At 42.2% G+C, this 20,770-nt stretch overlaps 1 protein-coding gene across 4 annotated transcripts in view; it reads right to left on the bottom strand.

Moving 5' to 3' along the window:
- SHROOM2 (shroom family member 2) overlaps positions 1–20,770 on the bottom strand; it is a 373,353-nt gene that overhangs the window by 51,982 nt on the left and 300,601 nt on the right. For all 4 annotated transcript variants that reach the window (XM_082245430.1, XM_082245432.1, XM_082245429.1 and 1 more), the window contains one exon: positions 2,183–2,920. In XM_082245430.1, coding sequence (XP_082101556.1) covers positions 2,183–2,920 — 738 coding nt within the window. The remainder of the gene's footprint in view (positions 1–2,182; positions 2,921–20,770) is intronic.

The raw sequence follows: 20,770 nt of genomic DNA, 5'->3' as shown, positions 1-20,770 counted from the left end.
TTCCGTACCCACTGTATATATACATACAAATGTATTTACACACACACACACACCGTGTAAATTTGCTGCCACCTCAAAATAAAAACACATAGCCATTAATGTCTAAACCCCTGGCAATAAAAGTGAGTACACCCCTAAGTGAAAATGTCCAAATAAGGCCCAAATAGCAATTTTCCCTTTCCGGCGTCATGTGACTCATTAGTGTTACAAGGTCTCCGGTGTGAATGCGGAGGTGTGTTAAATTTGGTGTTAATTGCTCTCACTCTCTCATACTGGTCACTGGAACTTCAACATGGCACCTCATGGCAAAGAACTCTCTGAGGATCTGAAAAAAAGAATGGTTGTTCTACATAAAGATGGCCTAGGCTATAAGAAGATTGCCAAGACCCTGAAACTGAGCTACAGCATGGTGGCCAAGACCATACAGCAGTTTAACAGGACAGGTTCCACTCAAAACAGGCATCGCCATTGTCAACCAAAGAAGATGCGAGCACATGCTCAGCATCATATCCAGAGGTCGTTTTTGGGAAATAGACATCTGAGTGCTTCCAACATTGCTGTAAAGGGGTGGGGGGTCAGTATGTGAGTGCTCAGACCATACGCCACACACTGCATCAAATTGGTCTGTATGGCTGTCGTCCCAGAAGAAAGCCTCTTCTAAAGATGATGCACAAGAAGGCCCCCAAACAGTTTGCTGAAGACAAGCAGACTAAGGATATGGATTACTGGAACCATATCCTGTGATCTGATGAGACCAATATAAACGTATTTGATTTAGATGGTGTCAAGCGAGTGTAACGGCAACCGGGTGAGGAGTACAAAGACAAGTGTATGTTGCCTACAATCAAGTATGGTAGTGCAAGTGTCAAGGTTTTAGGGATGCATGAGTGCTGCCGGCACTGGGGAGTTATAGTTCATTCATTGAGGGAACCATGTACAGCATGAGCCCCTCCCTTCGGAGACTGGGCCGCAGGACAGTATTCCAACATGCTGATGACCACAAACACACCTCCAAGACGACCACTGCCTCGCTAAAGAAGCTGGGGGTAAAGGTGATATACTGGCCAAGCATTTCTCCAGACCTAAACCCTATTGAGCATCTGTGGGGCATCCTCAAATGGAAGGTGGAGGAGCACAAGGTCTCTAACATCCACCAGCTCAGTGATGTCGTCATAGAGGAGTGGAAGAGAACTCCAGTGGCAACCTGTGAAGCTCTAGTGAACTCCAATCCCAAGAGGGTTAAGGCAGTGCTGGAAAATAATGGTGGCCACACAAAATATTGACACTTTGGGCCCAATTTGGACATTTTCACTTAGTGGTGTACTCACTTTTGTTGCCAGCGGTTTGGATATTAACGGCTGTGTGTTGAGTTATTTTGAGGGGACAGCAAATTTACACTGTTAGACAAGCTGTACACTCACTACTTTACATTGTAGCAAAGTGTAATTTCTTCAGTGTTGTCACATGAAAAGATATAATAAAATATTTAAAAAAATGTGAGGGGTGTACTTGTGAGATACTGTGTCTATATATATTTATGTTTTTTTTTTCCTCTCAACAAAAGTGAAATTGTGCTTTAAATACAGTGTATAGTAAATATTTGTTCAGCAATATCACATGTTCATTTATTGCTTATACAGTAGCCCAACTCTAGGATAAATGTTGCTCCCAATAAGCTTAGACTTTAACTTTATGTTTAAAGTGGAATTCAAAACTAACTTTTACTATGCTTAAAAATGTTCCCCACCCCCACCCCTCACGCTACCTATCTTGCCTAACCGGTGTTAAAAAATTTGTATACTTACCCATTTATAGTCCGCTCCGGTCACATGATCCCCTGTGTTAGTGAGTAGCAGCTGCAGGGGAGAGGAGGGAGCGGTTGACAACATCTGGGAGTTCTGGGAGCTTTGACGTCACTCATAGGCTCCCATCTCCCAGCCGTTGTTGGCACTCCCACTCACCAAAGCAGAGTAGAAGGATCATGTGACCAGACTTGTAATTATACACCTCTTTTTACACAGTTTAGGCAGGATCAGTACCAGAAGGGGGAAGGAACATTTTTAGGCATAGTTAATGTTAGACTGGAATTTTACTTTAAGTTTAAACCTTTTTGGTAGCTTTGGGAAACACAGACTGTTAAAAATGTTGTTGACGGGTTACGGTTAGGTTTTAAAATATCTACCTGGCCTGGTTTTCATCCTGAACCATGAGTGGAGGTTTATCTGTAAGCTTTTGTGGAGCAAACTGAGGTGAAGGTGATCGTGAAGGATCCATCCCAGGTTTTTGCAGATAGCAAGGCTTTGAAGACCTTTCAGGCTCAGAATTGCTGTTTTTTTTCTCTAGGTGCTGCCCAACATTCTCCAGTGACCCAGAGAGTTGGGGGTTGTGCAAAGGGACACTTAAGTGTTTATCCGAAGGCACCCCCGGACTGTGGCCAGGCGTCGTCTCAGGCTTAACGGCATCTAGGCTTGCAGGAGAATAAGGAGGAACACTTTTCCCTTGTGCTGTTGTCAGTAAGGATTCGGTGGAAGTGGCAAGAGAAGATGAAGAACCGCTCTGCCTCCAGTATTTGTCAAGCTTGGGTGGAGGAGGTCTTTGAGGTGCTGGTCCCCGTTTCTTGTTCACAGGCAACGCATCTTGCCACTGGTTTCCTTCACTAGTTTGTGGAAAATTCTTGCTGTCAGACTGATTTTCCAAAATAGGAGAAGCTGAATAGCCGAAGTCTTTGCTTCTATACCTCACATTTTCATTCACAAATCTGTAATCACTGGGGAGGGTCCCAGATCTTGCCCTGCTTTCTTGGGGTACATTCGCTGTGTCTGAGATCTCGGAGGATTTACTTGTCGGCTTGTGTTTGTTGTCACATAAACGATCCTCTCTTTCTGCTGATGGGTATCCTCTGTCCTCTGTCTTTGTAATCCTGCAAAGAAAACAGGAAGTATTTTAAGGTTTCATATTTGTGACAATATAGCAGAGAATCTACTGTTTCTTACTATGCATGTTTATCCACATAAAATGTGCATGCAACCATCTGTAAAGTTCAGCCGCTGGTCTATTAAAACACACTGTAAATGTCCCAGAAGTAAAGGAGGTTGACAATTTTACATTACTAATAATAAAACAGCAACTGAACGAACAGCTTGCCCTGCACACATTTAAGGTTTGCATAAAAGAACATTCAGCATTAGAAAGATTAAAAAGCATTTATTATATATTTACACTCTGCATATAAATACATACCGACATATATATATATATATATATATATATATATATATATATATATATAGACCCCCCTGCCCCAGTCCTCCCCTGCTATCAGGACCCAAGTGGTACTCAGCAGCACCAACACTATAATATTTGCACCAAATGTAAGCAGCACATACTTTAAAAAGTATTCTCCTACAGCTCAGGCCCCCTAAAGTGATTGTAAACCTTCAGTATTTTTTTAAATAATAAAACACATTATACATACTTGCTCCGTGCAATAGTATTGCACAGAGTGGTCCCAACCCTGTTCTTCTGAGGTCCCCTGAAGGCGCTCTCAGCTCCTTCTCTCTTCAGAGTGTCCCCAAAGCAAGCTGTGTGCTATGGGGGCACTCATGCAGGCTCTCTCCTGAGCCAGGCTGTGCACATCCATGGACACACACAGCGCAGCTTGGCCCTGAACACTGCTCCCCCCTAAAAGGATTTGACTGACAGCAGAAGGCACCAGGACAGGGCTGGATTGATAGTGGTGACAGGTGTTTGGAGGGAGAGGCACAGACATTAGAATTTTTTTATCTTAATGCAGAGAATACATAAGGTATTAAACCTTTTGCCTTTAGAAATACTTCAAGTCTCAGATGAATTTAACTGGCAAATCTCTATACATCCTGTTATCACCCCCATACCATCTAGAGTGTTTATTTGATAGCGATGGACCGAAAGAAACATGTAGTAAGTGAGATATGCAAGGTAAGCATGCAACAATACTAGGAAGAGTTGTAATCTGCCAGTGTTAGCATTCTGTCATTTTGGGCATCTGGGTTGCAAAAAACTTATAAACAGGCATTTTATGGAGCTCGCATTCCAGAACTTGAGCCTAGCACTTTATAAGCACCAACAGGTGTAATTCAACACAATATATTTTCAGCAGCGGTAGTGAGTCAGTTAGTTAAAAAAATAAAAATAGGGAAGGTTTGATGGGCCACTTTTTAGGCCTTCACTCATCTCTGTTTCTATCATGTGGATTTTGTCCATGAAAAAAGTTAGGACTTTGGGTCACACTATTTGAATCCAGGTTGTGGAATTACACCTCTCCCCACATGCACTCACTCTCAGTAAGAACCATACATTTTATTTAGTTGCTAATGATACTAAAGATTTCACACTGTGACTTTCAAGAGTCCATCATTTTTCTCCTTAATCACCTGATTACTGGCACTGTCATCTGGTATTTATTCACCACGAGAAAAAAAAAACTTTTTCTTAGTTTCGGTTATAAAATTTTGCAAATAAATCTTTTTTTCATAAATTTAGGCCAAAATGTATAGTACTACATTTCTTTGGTAAATATAAACCCAGATAAGTGTATATTATTTTGTTTGTGTGAAAGGTATAGAGCAGTGGTCTCCAAACTGCGGCCCAGGGGCCAGAGGCAGCCCTTCATTTGCCTCTATCCGGCCCTTGGGACACTTTTCCTCCAACTGACACCAATGATGAGGCACCATTCCTCCCACTGACACCATTAATACGGCACCCTTCCTTCCACTGACACCATAGATGGGGCACTATTTCTCCCCATTGATACCATGGGCACTATTTCTCCAGCTAATACCAACAATAGGGCACTATTCCAAATGGTAAAACCAACAATGGGGCACCATTCTTCCTGCTAAAACCAATGATGGGGCAGTGTTTACTCTCAGTGATGCCGGGAAAATTCTACTCACACTGAACACAGTCTGGCCCCACTAAACCCTGAAGGACAGTAAACTGGCCCTTTGTTTAAAAAGTTTGAAGACCCCTGGTATAGAGTCTAAAAACTATGGCATCTATATTTGAAAATTGATCAGTCCTGATGTACTGACTACCAATCTAATTTCTTGAGGCCCCAACATGCCAGAATAGTACAAACACCTTCAAATTACCCCTTTTTGGAAAGTAGACAGTCCAATGTATTTATTAAAGGGCATGGTGAATTGTTTTAAGTTGTAATTTTATCCCACAATTTCTTGGAAAATTCTTTGGAAAATGATGAATGTAAATACATTTATTTCCCTGCACGGGTACATATCGATATTCCCCATGTAAATGAAGTCTTATGGTAACACTGAGACTGGTGAGGCTATTCTAGTGTGGTGATTGTGTAAGGGCTGGTTTACACTTGACTTGTGGTTAAGGAGCAGTAACTTCACGTAGCTTAGCTGTATTTTTCCCCGCCCCTTACCTAGTCTTGCTTTAGATGGGAAGGTAGCAGCTGGGGGTGTACACAAGCCACAGCAGGAATTATTCTTCCCGTTTCCGTTGTAGGACATTAGGTTGTACCCAGGGGCTCGCTGTTACTGCCCTGCAAATCCGGCACAATGGGCACGGTTGCAGTGGAGTAGTCAAGCATTAAGGGGGTCAAAACTGTTTATCGCTCTTTGTAGAAGGATCCACATTCAGATCGTTTTTCAAAGAGCATTCACAAGTGTGAATAAGCCTGTAATTGATCTTTTTTTTCCAATTAGTTTTTAGTTTTTTTTTTTTTACATTTAAAAAAGAAAACAAAAAATCGCCGTCACCAGAGCAATGCAGTGTCACTATGATAAAAAATAAAAACACTATGATGACATTATACCTCTCTGATCAATGATCAGAAACACTGTATGCTGCAATGGCATGCAGTGTCACTGATCACTAACTAGAACAGTACACTGTCACCATAGTGACACTGCACTGCTCTGATGACAGTAATCCGTGTCAGATTTTTTCAGTGTGTAGTACAGTGCACAGCACTACACTCTCTATCTCCCCTCTCACAGCTGGTTGGGGGACATTTCACAGGCTGCAGCTGGAAGCTTGTGTTTACATGTGATCCGTTGTGATTGAACACAGTGATCACATTGTACAAAATAAGTTTTGACTGCACTCCAACATAGAAGGTAAACACTGGGCTTTATTGAGTAAAAATATATCCAAACATTGCAGACATCATGGACAAAACAGACGACAGGAGGAAGCAGTTGAAGCGTTTCATGAATTAGATTTGCTAAATCATATCAGTGATCACATGGTACAGGGCCAATCACAGAAGCCCTATACTCTGAGCTGGGATCCGCTGTGTCCGGTGGCCCCTCACCAATGCCCACAATGAGGTAATGTACAGGCACGTCCCCCCGGAACAAGGAGGCTCCCGTATGGCCATTTGCATTGGCCAGGTGGGAGGGGGTTAACTATGCCATACTTTTAGGATGAATTAGAGGAGACTGCAAGCCAGGCCTTCTCGTCCACATAAGTGCCTAACCTTACAAATGCACTTCTGGAAGAATGGTCAAACATTCCCATTCCCTAAACCTTGTGGACAGCCTTCCCAGAACAGTTGAAGCTGTTATAGCTGCAAAGGATGGGCCAACTCAAAATTGAATCGTATGGCCTAAGACTAGGATGACAAAGTTCATGTGCGTGTAAAGGCAGGCGTACCAATACTTTTGGTAATATATTGTTTATATATATATATATATATATATCTGCATAAATTGACAGCGCTATATAGGTACCTGTAATATATAAATACATATACACACACATACATATATATATATATATATATATATATATATATATATATATAAAAACACACACACATACATATACATATATATATATATATATATATATATATATATATATATATATATATATGCATATATATATATATATATATATATATATATATATATATATATATGGGTGGGTATAGAAAATAATCCTTCCCCTTTTAAATAATCACATTTTGTTGCTTTGCAGCCTGAAACGAAGAGAGACACATATTTTGTTTTATCCTATAACATCCAAAAAAAAGGTGTCCGGCTCCATTCACACCTGAGCATATCGTTTTCTGGAGTTTCTTTGGGCTTTTTTCAGGCATTTTTTGCAGGTGTTTGGAGGCAGGCATTGACGTCTAACAAAAACTCTTGTAATCTGCCAAAAGAGAAGCTTGTGTACTTTCTTGAGCTTCAGGCATTTTGCTTCAGGAGACAAAATGCTCAGATGTGAACAGGGGTCATTGAAATTAATAGGATTTTGCTTGTTGGCCGTTTTGAGACTTAAGAGATGAGCGTTTTACGAGCTGAAATACGTTCAGGTGTTAACAGGGCCTTATGGTCAGATGAGACTAAAATTGAATTATTTGACCTCAACACCAAACAAAATGTCTGGCAAAAATCAAATACAGCTCACCATCCAAATAACACCATTCCTGCAGTAAAACATTGGGGGTGGTAATATCCTGTTATGGGGTTGTTTCTCTACAGCAGAGACTGGAGCACTTGTCAGGATAGAAGGAAAAATGGATGGGGCAAAATACAGACAAATTCTTCAGGAAAATCTGCTGCCTTCTGCCAGAAAGTTGTCAATGGGAAGGTGGTTTACCTTCCAACATGACAATGACCCAAAGCACACAGCAAAAATGACCACACAGTGGTTGAAGGAAAAAAAAGGTACCTGTCCTTGTATGGTCTAGTCAGAGCCTATACTTAAACCCCATTGAACCCGGCAACCAATTACCTCATATATTAGATGTATGTTGATCGGTTAATAGAGTGTCCGTGTTTTGTCTTTTCTGACTTTTTCTATCCGGCAACAAAATCCGTCACATATAATTGGCCGCGGCCCTTAATTATCTGATTGGCCGGTCCTTAGTTTCTTGGTTGCTCCACGGTATTTATAGGCGGGAGTTGACACAGTGACGCTACTCCTGATGACGTCTTTATGACGAAACGCGTAGAGCATCACTTCCGCCCTTTGGAACGCACTTCCGGACCGCGTCGAGCGCACAGCGTTCCAGAACTATTACAGCGCGGCAGACCTCCCGGTTCTAACCGATTTTGAATGCCTGACTGATTTGTTGTATAAGGGAGTACATTTTACCATTAAACTTTAAGGTTTTTAATACAGTACTGCACTATACGAGTTTCTTTCCTCATATGTTTATCCGGACCATACTTGGCCATTGAGAACACACAGCACAGGACCCCCAGTATTGCCCACACCTACCCTAGGGTGATAGGACCCCTACTGATGCCATTAACCAGAGGAACCGCCTAATGACCATTTAGGGATATTGGAGCCATATTAAGTTTGTAATACAGGCGCATTGCCCCTGTAGGGGTTCCCATATCTGGTAAGTGCAGTCCTGGGAGAGTGGGGAGCACCTTGACCCACCACACTGGCCACACTCAAAGAGGCACTGGAGATGCATGAGTCACCCCTGCTGTGAATTTGCACTATCAAATATCTGCACTGAAGCACTCTTTTTCTTCATGCGATTTGGGACTATTATATTGGAATTATAATCGCACATAACCCTGCACTGGAATATTGTTTTGTTGTACGATTTGGACTAATATATAGATTTTGGAATTTTGTATACCTCACTTTCTTCCCATTGTTTTCCTCTCCACTTTCTGCAATTCGGAATCGCATTGCATCTCATTATAGATTATCACTCTAATATTTAAATTATTTGTCACGTCAGTTTGGATACCAATCTTTTGGTCACCTATATCCACCTTTCAAGTGAATCTTATATATATATATATATATATATACACACACACACACACACACACACAGTACAGACCAAAAGTTTGGACACACCTTCTCATTCAAAGTGTTTTCTTTATATTCATGACTATGAAAATTGTAGAGTCACACTTCAAGAGGTAGTCACCTGAAATGGTTTTCACTTCACAGGTGTGCCCTACCAGGGTTAAGAAGTGTGATTTCTTGCCTTATAAATGGGGTTGGGACCATCAGTTGTGTTGTGCATTAGTCAGGTGGATACACAGCTGATAGTCCTACTGAATAGACTGTTAGAATTTGTATTATGGCAAGAAAAAAAACAGCTAAGTACAGGAAAACGAGTGGCCATCATTACTTTAAGAAATGAAGGTCATTCAGTCTGAAAAATTGGGAAAAATTTGATATTGTCCCCAAGTGCAGTCACAAAAACCATCAAGCGCTACAAAGAAACTGGCTCACATGCGGACCGCCCCAGGAAAGGAAGACCAAGAGTCACCTCTGCTGCAGATAAGTTCACTGGAGTCACCAGCCTCAGAAATCGCAGGTTAACAGCAGCTCAGATTAGAAACCAGGTCAATGGCACACGGAGTTCTAGCAGCAGACTCATCTCTAGAACAACTGTTAAGAGGAGACTGTGTGAATCAGGCCTTCATGGTAGAATATCTGCTAGGAAACCACTGCTAAAGAAAGGCAACAAGTAGAAGAGACTTGTTTGGGCTAAAGAACACAAGGAATGGACATTAGACCAGTGGAAATCTGTGCTTTGGTCTGATGAGTCCAAATTTGAGATCTTATAGTTCCAACCACCATGTCTTTGTGCGACACAGAAAAGGTGAACGGATGGACTCTACATGCCTGGTTCCCACCGTGAAGCATGGAGGAGGAGGTGTGATGGTGTGGGGATGCTTTGCTGGTGACACTGTTGGGGATTTATTCAAAATTGAAGGCATACTGAACCAGCATGGCTACCACAGCATCTTTCAGCGGCATGCTATTCCATACGGTTTGAGTTTAGTTGGACCATCATTTATTTTTCAACAGGAAAATGACCCCAAAAACACCTCCAGGCTGTGTAAGGGCCATTTGACCAAGAAGGAGAGTGATGGGGTGCTGCGCCAGATGGCCTGGCCTCCACAGTCACCGTACCTGAACCTAATCGCGATGGTTTGGGGTGAGCTGGACCGCAGAGTGAAGGCAAAAGGGCCAACAAGTGCTAAGCATCTCTGGGAACTCCTTCAAGACAGTTGGAAGACCATTTCAGGTAACTACCTCTTGAAGTGTGACTCTACAATTTTCATAGTCATGAAAATAAACTGTATATATATATATATATATAGGCACGTTAGCACTTTACACTTGTACCTTGATGGCTAATTTGCACTTATTTTAATTGGTAATATTCCACTGAGATACTCAGTCACTTCATTTATGCACTTTATTCCTATAAGGGTATCTTTCCCTTTATCACCACCAGTCACAATTTTGCATATATTTATATATAATTTTTTGTTCATCTACGCACAGTTTTGTATTTTATATCATATTGTGTTTTAGAGCCAATATATTATATATATATATATATATATATCTATATATATATATATCTTACCCACATTAGGCCCTTCCATTTCTGACCTATATATAGATATATACACCCAAAAGGTTTTCCCTCCTTCCTTATACATATATTTGGCAGTGCCATTTACCTCCATATTTTTCCTGATTCTTTACTATACCCACTTTATAGAAAATATTATATATATATATATATATATATACACACACATACACACAAACATACACACACATTGTTCTGTTCCTAAAAATACTACATTTCTTTTTTCTTTAGATAACTGATGACATATTCTGTCTCTGACTGGCTTTTTTGGGCTTTGGCCAAGTGCCCAAGTTTCATTATCAGTTACCCACCAAACTTCTCAAAGTATTTAATTATTTGGATAAAATCAGTGCTTTACAGTATCTTGTTTCCTTGTGAAAGGATTTGTAGCCTATTACTTTCACCATATTTGTGTTGCCAGTAAACTATTAAATTATATACTTCATTGTATAATGAAGCCATTGAAGATTAACTGGAAAAACAGCAAAGGGAAGAGTTATGTAGAAAGTGCTGAAAGAAGAGTAATTTGAAATTTTTCTTAGGCACTTTTTTTCAGAATTATGAATAATGAAATCAAGCAGGTGTTGATACTTGCCAGATGTAAATTCATGAGGCAGTAGAAACCATTGCAAGAGTTCAGCACAATCTGCTACAAAATGAATGGTTTCATTAGCATACTGCAGCTGCGTGCATATCCAATATGCTAATGAACGCTGCATACACCGCCCCGAAAAATTAAAGCAAGCAAATACAATACTCCTAGACATAAAATTGCTGTCACCTCATATAATCTCTCATCTCATGTGTTTGTAAACAGCTGCAGTGTGCCTACTGAGGGGGAGATTTACAAAGCCATCCACATAAAATATGACCTTGCCTAATATAAAAAAAAAAAATCGCTATAGATGTGTATTGGAAAGAAGTAAATTACACAGCTGTAAATTTTCTTCCACATATCTTTTGAAAGGTTTTAACTGTGTGCTCACTTCAAATTTTTGGATTGAACAAAAATGTCCCTTGCACAACTATAGTATAATATGCTGAGATGAAGCTAAAAATTAAGTCCCTCTAAGGAGGTTAAGTCCCATACCCCCTCCAATAGGGAAATCATTGGCATGCTGGGTCCACCATATGCAAGCAAAACAGGACTGGATGCGAAAGTGAGTGGAGAAGAGTTATACCCTTAGTTAAAGCCCAACTCCAATAAATGTAAAAACCCTCCCTTGCAGTGGGGCTGAATCCACACTGCAAGGTCTCATAAAGTCCCAACCTTTCCTCGTTATTATATTTCAGGTTTAAATGCTTGTTTAGGTCTAGGGGATGGGAAAAGCAGTTTTACCTACCTGACCCCTGCTTCTGCAGACAGCACTTCCCATGCTCCAGCGGTAGACTGTTTCTTGGCTACAGGCCCTGCATTAGTCTTTATGTTGTCAGAGGGCCTTCAACCTCTGCAGTGCATGGAAGAAGTGGCTACCAGGACCGGCCTAGCAGCATAGAGGAGGCTGCAGGAGCAGAGGACACACAGATAACAATAAAAACCCAATTTCTAATAGAGTGGAAAAGGTTTAGATACAGGGGTGTCAAACTGGTGGCCCTCCAGCTGTTGCAGAACTACTAGTCCCATAATACCTCTGCCTATGGGAGTCATGCTTGTAACTGTGAGCCATGCAATGCCTCCTGGGACTTGTAGATCCGCAACAGCTGGAGAGCCGCCAGTTTGACACCTGTGGTTTAGAACCTCTGTCCAGATTGTTTGTATTCGTGTTAGAAAGCTTTCTACTCAGTTCATGTCCAGGTCATGGGTGTCAGAAAAAGAAGGATAATCTCTTTAACAAAGACATAAGCAGCATTTAAAACCGTGGGACAAAAAAAGCCAGCATATTCAAGTTTTAGGACCTCAACGTTTTAACATAGAAAAGTAACAGAATAAAAAAGGACGAGTGGTCGAGTGCCGTTTATTTTTTTCCCGTTAACTTTTCTTTTTTGTCCCGTTAACTTTTCTCTTTTGTGTATAGATTTAGGTTTGTCCCAAGCATGTTTGAAGCCATTTACTAATGGCTGGCTCATTACCTTGGCTGGTTTTACTGAAGTCATAGTTGCAAAGACATATTGAAAGTACAAAAAAACATCACAACACCGATGTTTCAGAAACCCACATGTCCCCTTTCCCAAGGGTGTGTATACTAGACACACACACACACACACACACACACACACACACACACACACCAATAATAAAGACTCAACCCACCTTTGGGATTGTGACCATCCCATGCCAGGTCTGAATAATTTAAAACCTGGCTGAGGTTCTAAGCTTTTCTCGGTTAAAATAATTTGGCTTTAACATCCAATAGTGGCTTCTTTCAAACAAGATGACATAGGGTCAAGACATGCAAGGCCTTATTGGGTAGGTGTCATTCCTGCTTTAAAGAACATGCAGGGTCTAGTGTGGGAAAAGCAGCTGCATGTAACCAAATGTCTTCACTAGTATGCCAGCCTAACCATCTGCCCTCAGGAGTTCATAAAATATAAAAAAGGTAATCTGCAGGGACTTTCAAATGTTTTCATTCTTTCGTTTGGCAACCAATTCCAATTGCTCAACAGCCCGATTTAGGACCTGAGCCAAATAACTACAGTACGTTGTACCCTTTGGTTCTTCACTTAAAAGCAACATGCACCGATCAATAACAAAAAATGCAAATATGACGCTTTTTATTTATTGCAAAGAATTTATACATCTACCGCCATAATCCCCAAACCAGCAGAAGTAGTATAAACAGTTGCTTTTTTAACATCGAAAACTTGAAAGATATCAGTTACTTTTGGCTAATGGAAACAAAAAAAAAAAAAAAATCGGATTTTTGTAAGATCTTACCGTAAAATCCTTTTCTCTTAGCTCATTGACAGACGTAGTCTTCTTGATTCACAAGAACTGGGTTATGTTGTCTCCGCAGGAGTAGGACTAGGCAGAAAAGAAAAAACGTTCTGGCTCCACCCTAGGGGCAGTCCCAGAGGGTATATCCTCCCTCTCTCTGCTACAAGGCATCAGTTCTGTCACAAAGCAGCAACAGAGAATTTAACCCAACCAAACTCAATGATAGAGGGGCGGGTACTACGTCTGTCAATGAGCTAAGAGAAAAGGATTTTACGGTAAGATCTTACAAAAATCCGATTTTCTCTGTCGCTCATTGACAGACGTAGTCTTCTTGATTCACAAGAACTGGGACATCCAGAAGCAGTGCCATGCTTGAAGATCTCACAGGAAAAAACACTGGAGAAAAAACTACCTAAAAAATATTTTTTCTAAAAAAAAAATCTTGCCAGGACCAGAGATCCCAGCAAGGAACTTAGGTCCTTACTCCTGACTAGACAGAAAAAAACTGATGCCTTGTAGCAGAGAGAGGGAGGATATACCCTCTGGGACTGCCCCTAGGGTGGAGCCAGAACGTTTTTTCTTTTCTGCCTAGTCCTACTCCTGCGGAGACAACATAACCCAGTTCTTGTGAATCAAGAAGACTACGTCTGTCAATGAGCGACAGAGAAAACACTATTTGTGAAAATGTCGACACAATATACTTGATTGGTCTTCAGTACCAAAGCAGCAGACATGATATGTCTAAACATAGCCATGACTGGTAATCTCATGAGACATTTCTATGATAACTGAGAATGTACACATCACCTTACATTAGTCTCCGAGTCAAACTACTTCCAAGAACACAGCCATTTACTTCTTTCTTCACAATCGAAATATTAAAATGTGTTATGCTGTTGTTTCAGCATCTCTCATAGATATCTTTTTAGTGCCCTATGTCCACTTTAAATCTTCCAGTAAACACTACATCAAGTATGTGAATTAAGGGTAGCGGTTTGCAAAGTAACCGCATAGCATGGTACACAGGAACGAAGGAAAAATATTAATTTAAAAAATAAACAAATATTCATTGAATATATTGGATACAATTAATATGGTTTGGCGATAGGGGGGGATTAAAGCGGAGTTCCACCCTGGATTTTTTTTTTTTTTTTTTTTAATACCCCCGGGACAGTCAGGGCTAGTGCATTCCACAATGGCTAGCCTCTGATCTGTCCCGGGTTGCACTTACCTGTTAGGACAAATACTTACCTTGCAAACGTCTTGTCCAGCGCTGCCATCTCAGATGTGGGCAGCTTGAAGCCAGCGCGTCCTCTTCGGCGTCTTCTTCCGCCTTCTTTGGTCCCACGATGCTCTGCGCCGGCCCCGACGTCACTTCCGGGTCGCGCGCGTCATCCCTCCACAGCATCTGGGCATGCCCAGAAGCTGTTTAGAAGGGGATGACGCGCGCGACCCGGAACTGACGTCGGGGCCGGTGCAGGCGCAATGATTCCTGGGAGCTATGACGTCCAGCTCCCAGGAATCATTGCAGAGCCAGGAAGTGACGACGGGCCGCGGCCGAGGAAGGAGGAAGAAGGAAGTAAGGTAAGTATATTTTCTTCGCTACGAGGTAAGTAAAAAAAAAAAAAAATATGCGATTATCCATTTCTTTTTCAGGTGACCCGGAGCGAGAAGATGGAGGTAAGTATAAAAATAGGGTGGAACTCCACTTTAATAACCACATGCCTTTTATTTTACTGCAGCCTGGTTTATTTGGTTAGAATTGTGCAAAGAAACATCCAACCCACTGGATTCTTGCTTTACAGACAGCACGTTGATTACCCTTTAATGGTTTGATAACATATTCCCATCGGCTGTAGGAATAAGAGCATCTTCCAGCCTCCCTTTCTCCCATCCTAATTTTTTAATGTAATTTACTGTTGCGGTTTTATTAAGAAGGTGATGGCTAGTCAGCTTGGAGATGAGTGGAATAAGTGTATATGGTACACATTGCTAAAGCTAGGCCTAGTATTGTTGGTTACGTACTACCTAATATTTTATTAAAATTATATTCAGTAACCCCTTTAAAAATTAAGCAGGTATTTGGTTATTATGTATACATTCAATGGTCACTTATTACTAAGGATGCACTGATCCGATATTCGGATCGTAAATCGGCCCCGATCCGGACAAAATAGCTGGATCGGAGATCGGTAAAATTTAGCTGTCCCAGGGGCCGATCCGGTTTTTGCTGAGTAACGGCTCAGCCATCCCTTACTAGGTGCAGTAGTATTATGGGATGGGAGCCGCTACTTCCTGTATAGATCCGGCTCACAGGCGGAGTGATATCAGATGCACTCCGCCTGTGAATGGAGGAGCCACACACATGAAGCAGCGGCTTTGCTCTGTACTGCAGCCGCTTGCTTTGTGTGTAGCTCCGTATCGGTTCCGTATCGGTATCGGCGATTTCACAACGCCAGATATCGGTATCAGCTCCAAAAAAGTCGGATCGGTGCATCCCTACTTATTACACTATTCGAGAAGACAAATGGCCAAACATCGAATCACGTGGCGGGAAATCAATAAGCTTTCCAGGCAAAAAAAAAAAAAAAACAAAAAAAAAAACAATTTGCAGCATTTCTTACATTGCGATTTAACAGGTAATGCTCCCTTACTGCTTGCCACAACTCTATATATTCAAAGAAAAGTGGATAATTTACATATGCTTTATCTGAGAATACAGTCAATAATTGAACAATTATATTAGGCAAACCAATCAGATCAGATGGTAACATTTTCTCTTTATACAGTGCTTTGAAAAAGTATTCACACCCCTTGAAATTTTCCACATTTTGTCATGTTACAACCCAAAACGTAAATTTATTTTATTGGGATTTCTTGTGATTGTCAAGTGGAAGGAAAATGATAAATGGTTTTCAACATTTTTTACAAATAAATATGTGAAAAGTATGGCGTGCATTTGTATTCAGCCCCCTTTGCTCTGATACCCCCAACAAAAATTTAGAGGAACCAATTGCCTTCAGAAGTCACCTAATTAGTAAATAGAATCCACCTGTGTGTAATTTAATCTCAGTGTAAATACAGCTGTTCTGTGCAGCCCTCAGAGGTTTGTTAGAGAACCTTCTTGAACAAACAGCACTATGAAGGCCAAAGGACACACCAAATAGGTCAGGGATAAAGTTGTGGAGAAGTTTAAAGAGGGTTTAGGTTATAATAAAATCTCCCAGGCTTTGAACATCTCACGGAGCACTGTTCAATCCATCATCCGGAAATGGAAAGAGTATGGCACAACTGCAAACCTATCAAGACATGGCCGTCCACCTAAACTGACAGGCCGGGCAAGGAGAGCATTAATCAGAGAAGCAGCCAAGAGGCCCATGGTAACTCTGGAGGAGCTGCAGAGATCTACAGCCCAGGTGGGAGCATCTGTCCACAGGACAACTATTAGTCATGCACTCCACAAATCTGGCCTGTAGGGAAGAGTGGCAAGAAGAAACTATTGTTAAAAGAAAGCCATAAGAAGTCCTGTTTGCAGTTTGTGAGAAGCCATGTGGGGGACACAGCAAACATGTGGAAGAAGGTGCTCTGGTCAGACGAGACCAAAATTAAACTTTTTGGCCTAAAAGCAAAATGGCATGTGTGGCAGAAAACAAACACTGCGTACCACTCTGAACACACCAGCCCCACCGTGAAACATGGTGGTGGCAGCATCATGTTGTGGGGATGCTTTTCTTCAGAAGGAACAGGGAACATGATCAGAGTTGCTGGGAAAATGGATGGAGCCAAATACAGGGCAATCTTAGAAGAAAACCCGTTAGAGTCTGCAAAAGACCTGAGACTGGGGCGGAGGTTCCCCTTCCAGCAGGACAACGGCTCTAAACATACCCCCAGAGCTACAATGGAATGGTTTCGATCAAAGCATATTCATGTGTTAGAATGGCCCAGTCAAAGTCCAGACCTAAATCCAATTGAGAATCTGTGGCAAGACTTGAAAATTGCTGTTCACAGACGCTCTCCATTCAATCTGACAGAGCTTGAGCTATTTTGCAAAGAAGAATGGGCAAAAATGTCACTCTCTAGATGTGCAAATCTGGTAGAGACATCCCCAAAAAGACTTGCAGCTGTAAATTGCAGCGAAAGGTGGTTCTACAAAGTATTGACTCCAGAGGGGGGATGAACACAAATGCATGCGACACTTTTTATACTATATATACTATATTTATTTGTAAACAATTTGGAAAAACATTTATCAATTTCCTTCCACTTCACAATTATGTGCCACTTTGTGTTGGTTTATCACATAAGAGACGGTTCACACTACTCCGACTTGGGACACGACTTGTGTGCCCTCAAGTTGCCCCAAGTCTCTTGTCATCACAAATTCAATGTAAATGAATGAGAGCCGTCTTAATATGCACTACTGAAGTCGCTCCGACTTTAGAAAAGGTTCCTGTACTACTTCAAGGCGACCTCTATCCGACTTCAATGGGAGTCGTCTCTAAGTCGGATCCTTATCTTATTTCAAGCGACTTGTTATCAGACTTTCCAGGAAGAAGAAAAAGATTAACCAGGCATTCCCTACAGACAAAGTCGCCTATCATTTAAGTCTCTTCAAAGTAGTGCACAAGTCTCTTACAAGTCGCTTCAAAGTGACGCTAAAAAGTCGCTCCTTCATGGGGCGACTTTCAGGTCGCGGTAGTGTGAACCGGCTCTTAAAGCCCAATAAAATACATTTACGTTTTTGGTTGTAACGTGACAAAATGTGGAAAATTTCAAGGGGTAGGAATACTTTTTCAAGGCACTGTAGTAATCTTTACTATAACATTGTGTGTGCACCCAGTTTTTTCTATAATCTTTAACCTAAAGTGGGATTCCAACCAAAACATTTTAGTTCAGGATTGAGCAGACGAGAGTAAAACTGAGAATTTTTGTGCCCGTCTGTTTCCACTTTTGAGGGGGAAAGAAAACGTTCCGGCCACACTCTAGGGGCAGTCCCAGAGGGTATATCCTCTCACTTCCTGCTCTAGCAAATCAGTTATGTCACAAAGCAGTGTTTAGAGAATTTAACCCAACCCAACTCAAAAACAGAGGGGCGGGTACTACGTCTGTCAATAAGCTTAAGAGAAAAGGATTTTACGGTAAGATCTTACAAAAATCCATTTTTCTCTGTTGCTCATTGACAGACATAGTCCTCGTTGATTCAACACACTCGGGACGTCCCAAAGCAGTACCACAAATGAGGGGTGGGAAAATGGAAAACAAATCCAATCTAGAAGGCCCAACCGGTGCCAACTAGAAGTTTCCAATGCTCATCAATTAAAGATGAGATTCAACAGAAAATTCCAACAGAAAACAACCCTCGAGGTAGACCACCGGTCTCCTCAAATTGCGGTCTGCAAACCTTGCGGCCAAATGAGGCATCCATCGATGCCATCACATAAATCTTATAAAATTTTGTAAAGGTATGTACCGACGACCAGGTGGCCGCCTTACATACCTGGACCACTGATGCCTGATGGCGGAAAGCCCAGGAGTACTGAGCGCTCGAGTGAAGTGCGCCCTAACAGGGAACGGAGAATTCCGACCCTTACTAGAATAAGCCTGTACCACCGTCTGTCTAATCCATTTGGAGATATTCGCGGCAGATGCAGGCAACCCCTTTCTGGGGCCATCCGTGATCACACAAAAAGTGAATCCGTCTTACGGAATGATTCCATAGCCTTCAGGTATACCCTGATTGTCCGAGCCACATCCAAGGAATGCAACGCATGTTCCTGATGATGATTGGGCTGAGGACACAAGGAAGGTAGTACAATATCTTCATTCAGATGAAGCCTGAAACCACCTTTGGAAGAAAGGATGGCTTAGGATGAAGAACTACCTTATCCCTCTGAATCACTAAATATGGGGACTGGTCTGACAATGCAGCCAGTTCTGACACCCTGCGTGCAGAAGTAATAGCCACCAAGAAGGCCACCTTCTGGAATAAAGTAAACAAGGGAATCTCCCTGATGCTTTCAAAAGGAGGTTTCTTCAGAACCGACAACCAAATTAAAATCCCAGGGCGATAAGGGCGCGCGGACTGGTGGAGCCAGGTGCCGCATCCCCTGGATGAAATTCCGCACCAAGGACTTAATAGCCAAAGGCTTCTGAAAGAAGATTGCTAATGCTGAAACCTGACCCTTGATGGTGCTCAAGGCTAGTTTCTGCTCAACCCCCTTTCGCAGAAAGGCCAATATTCGGGTCACCGAATAGGTACGTGGAGGAATTTCTAAAGATTCGCACCACGCGATATACGTCTTCCATGTGCGATAATAGACCTTGCTGGAAGTCGCTTTCCCTGCTTTAATTAGCGTAGGAATAACTGAAGCTGACAACCCTCTGTCCTTCAGTACCTGGGTCTCAATGGCCAGGCCATTAAACCCAGCGATTGTAAAGCACAATGGAAGATCGGTCCTTGAGACCGCAGACACTCCCTGAGAAGAAGTTCCCAAGGAACGTTCGCGACTAGCATGTCCAAGTCGGCCGGACCGGCTTGACGAGGCTAGCCTAGAATTTCCAGGACAACTGGAGTTCCCTCCATCTCCATCCTGCGGAGAAATCTCAGCAGCAATCTGAGATGAGGGAATCCCTTTAATAGCTGACACTGCCTTTACAGGCCGTTCAGCGCGTCTGCTGCCTCCACTGGAGCATCGTGGGCACGCGTTACCAATCTCCGCGCCTTCGGGATGCTGTGAAGAAGGCACAGATGGTGAAATCCTTGGCGAATGACTACGTCATCACCCTGATATTGCCTGACTGGATCCGAACCAGGCTGCCCTAGAGCTATCTGGCCCTGGCAATCCGACAAAGTCTGAACGTTCTCTGTTCCCACACATTATTTAGAGACCTGATTCCTATCACGAGTGGTGATTTCTCCTGGTTAAACATTAGAGACTGAAGTCACCCGGCTAGAGGCTCCTTGGTCTGTCCGTTCAACCGGATCCGATTCTTGTGGGGAACTGATGCTAATCTTTGGAAAAGGTAAAGAAAATGATCTGTTCAGGGAACGGTAACTACCGCTCCCTGTAGTACTTACGCTGACCCAGCATTTTAACCACAGCACACGTCTGAGGATTACCGCTGACATAGATGCATGCCCTAATAGGGGGGTGGCATCCAAGTCTGCGTCACAGACAACCTGTAGTCCTTATATAATCTGTTCCATCAAAACAGATGTTGCCTGGGGGATACCTTTCCCCTTCAGGTCCTGGCGCACCAATCTCGCCCATTCCGTAAATGCCTGAGAACTAGATCAAATGACAATAACTGGTCTAAAGGCTGATCCTATCCGGGACTCCGCTTCTACCTTCCGATCCACCGAATTCTTAAAGGACGAAGCGTCCTCCACTGAAAAAAAACGTGGCTTTATTCAGTCTGGAAATAGGTGGATCCACCACTGGTGATACTATCCATTTCTTAATGAGGGATTCCTCAAACGGATAGCGTCTAGAAATGCGCTTGGAGCT

This window comes from Pelophylax lessonae, assembly GCF_965119305.1.
Source record: "Pelophylax lessonae genome assembly, chromosome: 2".
NCBI classification, from domain to species: domain Eukaryota; kingdom Metazoa; phylum Chordata; class Amphibia; order Anura; family Ranidae; genus Pelophylax; species Pelophylax lessonae.
This window is presented reverse-complemented; position numbering and strand designations above follow the sequence as displayed.